This window comes from Belonocnema kinseyi, chromosome 5, assembly GCF_010883055.1.
Source record: "Belonocnema kinseyi isolate 2016_QV_RU_SX_M_011 chromosome 5, B_treatae_v1, whole genome shotgun sequence".
Lineage (NCBI taxonomy): Eukaryota > Metazoa > Arthropoda > Insecta > Hymenoptera > Cynipidae > Belonocnema > Belonocnema kinseyi.
The window spans coordinates 74,770,417-74,776,416 of NC_046661.1; the positions used below are offsets into that span (position 1 = coordinate 74,770,417).

General features: G+C 30.9%; 1 protein-coding gene across 1 annotated transcript in view; it reads right to left on the reverse strand.

The window, feature by feature from the left end:
* Positions 1-6,000, reverse strand: part of LOC117172932 (titin homolog) — a 67,975-nt gene that overhangs the window by 28,163 nt on the left and 33,812 nt on the right. Inside the window, exon 3 of the mRNA XM_033361233.1 lies at positions 5,242-5,342. Within this exon, the coding sequence (XP_033217124.1) occupies positions 5,242-5,342 (101 nt within the window). The remainder of the gene's footprint in view (positions 1-5,241; positions 5,343-6,000) is intronic.

Here is a 6,000-nt window from a genome sequence, read left to right on the forward strand (position 1 = left end):
TTCATTGATATGTTTAATTTTAGAATCGATGAAAACTTATATTGCAAAATTGAATAATTAAATAATAAAAAATTAGTTCGTCAATTTTTTCTTAAAGTACATGAAATTGAATAACAAATTTTTTTCAACATAGTTGAATTTTTAACGAAAAAGATCAATTTCCTTCTAAGAAAATAAATTTTTTACCATCAAAAACAAATTTTCAACAAAAAAAGTTCAATTTTTAACCAAAAATAAAATGTACTTGAATTTTTGAATTTGAAAGGAAAGAGATGAACTATCAATTATAATTACAAATCTTCATCAACAAAAAAGAACTAAAAAAAAAGAGTTTAACTTTCAACCAAGTATAGTTGAATTATCAAATAAAAAAGATTGATTACCAACCAAAAATGAAGTACTTAAATTTTTATTTCCAAAATTAATTTTCAGCACAAAAAAATGGAATTTTAAAAACAATAAATGAATTTTTAATCATAGTGATAAATGCTTAACTAAAATAGTGTAATTCTAAACAAACAGAAAATGCATTTTTTGAAATCTGATTAAATGAATCTTCAAGTGGAATACTTGAATTTTCAATCAAAAAATGAATTTTCATCCAAGAAGATTAGTTTTTTCTAAACAAGACAAGTTTTCGAAAAAATACATGAATTTTCTATTAAAAAATATCAATTTGCGACAAAATATTTATTAGTTAATTTTTTAGTTAAAAAAAAGTAATTAAAAACAACGAAAAACTGTTGTCAGAAAAAGTGTTCAATTTTTAACAAAAGAGATGAATTTCCATCTGGTTTAGTTAACTTTTCAGTCAAAAAAATGTATTTGAAGCCAAAGAAATTCAAATTTTCAACACAATAGTTATATTTTCATCTGGAATAGTTAAATTTTTCAAAACAAGAAATTAATTTTCCACCAAAGAAAAATTTTTGTTCAACAATATGGTTGAATCTGAAACTAGAATAGTTACATTTTTAGTTAAAATAATTAAATTTCAATAAAAAATAAGAATTTAAAACATAAGATTAGAATTTTTAATTTAAGATATACATTTTCAGTTAAAATTATGAATCTTCAATAAATAAACATTATTTTTAACAAGGCTTGAATTATAAATTAAGAAGTATTTGTCAGTCAAGAGGGGAAGAAAATGTCAAGAAAATTGTTCAATTTTTATAAAAAATATAAACTTTCAACCAAGAAGATTAATTTTCTACCAACTATTTGAATTCTCAATCAAAAAAGATGAATTGCTAACAAAATATTTAAATCTAGTTATTTAAAGCTACTTTTACAGATGAAAAAAAGTTGTAGTTTCCAAATTATATTTTTATACGCGAAATTAAAATAATCTAACTGAAAAAATTTTATATTCTAAAGATCAAGAATTGTAAGTAAGCCAAAATTTCGAAAAGAAATCCAAAAAGATGTAAAAGATATAAAAAGATGACAAAAAAAATCAAAAAACATCCAAAAAGCTGCCAATTTTAAAATATAGGTTTGTTTAGAAAGTAAGTATCTTCTCACTTTACAAAGTGAAAATTACGATATCAATATCCGCTATGACTAGACTAGTTCTAGAATAGAATAAATATGTGGTGATGGGTAAGTGAACTGTTGACTTTACTACCTAAATCACTTTCGGTTGTACATTTACTACTTTGGCTTTTATCCCATTTCGATAAATCAATCAAATTTTTAAAAAGATCCTTTAGTAGAAATACAGGAAATAATAAAAAGTAAAAATAATGCTAAATAATACAAAAATACTCATACTAAACAAAGTAGCTATAGGAAATAGTCCCAATTTACATTTTTAAATTTTGGGTAGCTTCAAATATAAGTGAAGCAAATCTTTCAATTCAGAAGCTCTCGAAATTTGGGGGTCTTAATTTTTGGGCAGCATATAGGGATGACTGAAAATCCAGAAAAATACAATTCCCGACACTGTCAAATTCCTAAATTGGAAAATACCCGAATAATAAAATTACTAATTTGAAAAATTCCCAAATAATAACTTTCCCGAACAGTTTATAATATTACCGAATTGGAAAATTCCTGAATTCCCCTCACTTCTACTACTTCTCCTCCTCTATTTTCCCCTACTTTCCTCTTATTTTTTCCCCTCATGCCCATTACTTCTTACTCTCTTATTTCTCCTATTTCCCCTCCATTATTTCTCCTTAGTTCTCTGACTTCCCCTCTCTTCATTTCCCCCTCACTACTCTTAATTCCTATCCTTTCTAGTTCCCGTATGTTCCCAACACTCATTTACTCTTATTTCCCATGCTCCCCTCCCCTTTTCCCCCTACTCCCCCTACTAACAGTTCTATTAATTTATCCTATTTCCCTGTTACTCATTGCCCCCCCATGTTTCTTACAACCACTTACAACCACTCCTCAAAACCACTCCCCTATTTCCCCTAATTTCTCTTACTTTCTCTGCCCTCAATTGCCATCACTTCCTCTACTTCTCCTACATCTCCTTCCCTAACTTTTCCTCATTTCCCCTCCCGTTATTTTCCCCTTACTTTTTCTAATACCTCACCCTATTTACCCCTCCTTCGCCTCTTCGACCCTCTCACTTCCCATAATTTCGTCTACTCAACCTCCCTTAATTTTCCCTCCTCTCTTTTACTTCTAAAAGATTGATTGATTTCCAAAAGATTTTAAAGATTTAACAAAGATTTAAGATACTTCAAAGATTGAACAAAAATTGCAATGATTTCCTAATAATTTCAAAAAAATTTGAATGATTTCCAAAAGATTTTAAAGATTTAACAAAGATTTCAAATATTTCGTAAAGATTTCAGATAGATTAAAAAGGTTTCACAAATATTTCAGATAGATTTCAAAGATTGAACAAAGATTTCAATTATTCCCTAATGATTTCAGTGAGATTTCAAAAATTTCAGATACATTAAAAAGGCTTCACACATGCTTTAATCATTTCTCAAATATTTCACAAAGATTTCAATCATTTCTCAAATATTTCCGAATATTTCAAAAATATTTTAAATATTTCGCAAATATTTTTAAAGAATTCGCCAAGATTTTACAAAGATTTCTATGATTCCCCAAAGATTTGAAATAGATTTCAAAGATTGAACCAAGATTTCAACGATTTCATAAAGATTTCAAATTTTTGGGAAAGTTTTTTAGAAAACTGCCGAGAATTCAATGATTTCCAAAAGATTTTAAAGATTTCACAAAGTTTTCACATATTTCGTAAAAATTTCAAATAGATTAAAAAGATTTCTCAAAGAGTTTCATTATTTCACAAAGAATTCAGATAAATTTCAAAGATTGAACAAAGATTTCAGGTATATTTAAAAGACTTTACAGAGACATCAATCATTTCTAAAATATTTCACGAAGATTTCAATAATTTCACAAACATAACTGAATATTTCAAAAATATTTCGTAAGATTTTTAAAGAATTCCCAAAGACGTCACAAATATTTAAATAATATTTCAAAGATTTCCAAAGATTTCACAACATTTCAATGATTTCCTGAAGATTTCACAAAGATTAAAAATATTTTGCAAATATTTCACTAATACTTTTATTATTTTACAAATACTTCTATAATTTCAAAAAGATTTCAGATAAATTTCGAAGATTCAACAAAAATTTCAAATATTTCACAAAGTTTTCAGATAAATTTCAAAGATTGCACAACGATTTCAATGATTGCCTAAAGATTGAAACAAAAATTAAATAATTTCGCAAGTATTACCAAATATTCCAAATATTTCGCAAAGATTTCCAAAAATTCCACAAAGATTTGCCAAAGGCTGCAATGATATCTTAAAAGTTTTATAATGATTTGACAAAGATTTAAATTATTTTGCAAAGATTTCGGATAGATTTCAAAGATTCCAGAACGACTTCTATTATTTCACAAAGATTCCAGATAGATTTCAAAAATTGAGGAGAGCAGGAAAGAATTGAAAGAGTTTCAGTTCCGAAGATCCGACGAATTTGATCATTCGATTGAGGGGCTACACACTGAGAAATCGCAGATTCCTACCTTACCCTCACTTTTTTTATTTCCCAACTTATTTTCACACGAAGCGCCACTTCGAGTTGAAAATTTGGGATAATACATAAGAAGCACTAAGAAAGATGGATCTAGTCCTAAATTTTAATAATAATGAAAAAAGCAAAAAAAATATTAACAACAAAAAATTTGTTTTATAATTATACAAATTTAGAACCAGACCCACCATTCTTAGTGCTTCTTGTTTAGTATCCCAAATTTGCAACTCGATGTGGCGTTTCGTGTGATAATAAGTTAGGAAACAAAACAATTGGCGGTAAGGTAGGAATCTGGTTACATGACCCACTCATCACATGCCCTTAAGGAACTCTTGGAACTCTTAGAAATTTTGGAAACCTTTCTTCAAGCGTGGAGCATCCACACGTTCGTGATACACACACTACCTTGGTGAGTCGAACTAACAGCCGAATCCATCCGTACACCGCCGAGTTTATCCGAGTCTGATTTCTACTGAAGAGTCTCCTTCGCGAGACCTTCTGAAAATCTCGAAACTCCCGGCAATCCCAAGAAAATCTTAGCATTCTCTATGCAAATTCGACTGAGACTTCTGCATTTACAGTCTTAAGATTTCCAGATTTCTCAGTGAGCAGCTCCTCGCACTCGATTTCAGAGGGGGGCAAATCAATACTTTGCACTTCTCTGCCCAATGTATAGGAGGGGGGGCATTGCCCCCTGTGTCTCCTAGGGCCCCGGCGCCTCTGCCCTTCCCTCAATTCTCCTACATCCCCTCCACTCATATTTCCTACTTCCTTCTTCCTGTTTACTCTACTTCTCTTCTGCCTGAGTCTACGAAACCCTAAAAATGTAGTCGTACAGTTTCTTCATCAAGACGGCAGTAGTGTGACGTAATTTTTTAACGACAGCATAGTGAAAAATAAATATGTTGCCATTCTTTTCAAGAATTGAAATGATAATGACTAACATCGATGACAAAAATGAGTGACTGATAGAAAAAATTCATATCAGCTAGTCCATGTGCAGTGATTAGAACGTTTGTTAAATTCTAATGCGAATGAATGAATGAACGAACTCCTACGATTACGTGCCATAGAATTATTCTCTTTATGCAATGACATTGCGATTGCAGTGCGTGCAGCGTGAGTGATTCGACTTTCGAGTTACAAGCCTGAGAAACGAGGAAGGCATGTTGCTTGATAATGGGAATAAATTACTCACCACAAAACTCTCCGGGATCGATGATACGCTATCCAGAGTAGAACTACGACATTGTGATTGTAAGCTCTGCAAGCGTCTTCTAGTTAGAAAACCTCGGACACCTGAAAACAATCAGTCTCTTTGATAGGGTGTCTAGATGGATTGATCAGAAAATCAGGAGTCTCATCCTCTTCAACCATTCACTTCCCCTACTACTAATATTATTTGACTTACATGTTTTTAACTATTGCGTTATTTAAAAACAGGGTTATTAAAAAATACCAACGGAAATCCCTCAAATTTGTTCATTTTTCCTGACCATCATAAATTTTTTTCAGGTTAAATTTTCAACAAAATAAATTAATATTTGACCAAAAAGAGAAATGTTCAACATAATACATAAATTTCTAACTAAAAAAGATCAATTTTCAATCTAAAATAGAATACACCAAACTCTACATTTCAGTCACCCCGTTCTCGGCCTTCCAATAACTGCTGACTCCGCAGTTTCTCAGGGGAGCAGGGCGACAGCGGTTACGACATTATATATATATATAATTAAAAATTTGTCATAAGGACAACCGCAGGATTTCGTCGGGAGCGGGTGCTAATCTGAAAAATTGCACCCGCTTCCAGCAAAATCGCGGTAAAATTTCAGCCATAAGCACGTCTTGATGAGAAATAGGTGGTTACAGTCTGTAAAGGAATCAATACGACGATCCAGCAAAAGCCTCGTGGACCCTAAGAACACGGAGCGACCCAAGGACAACCGCCTTCTGC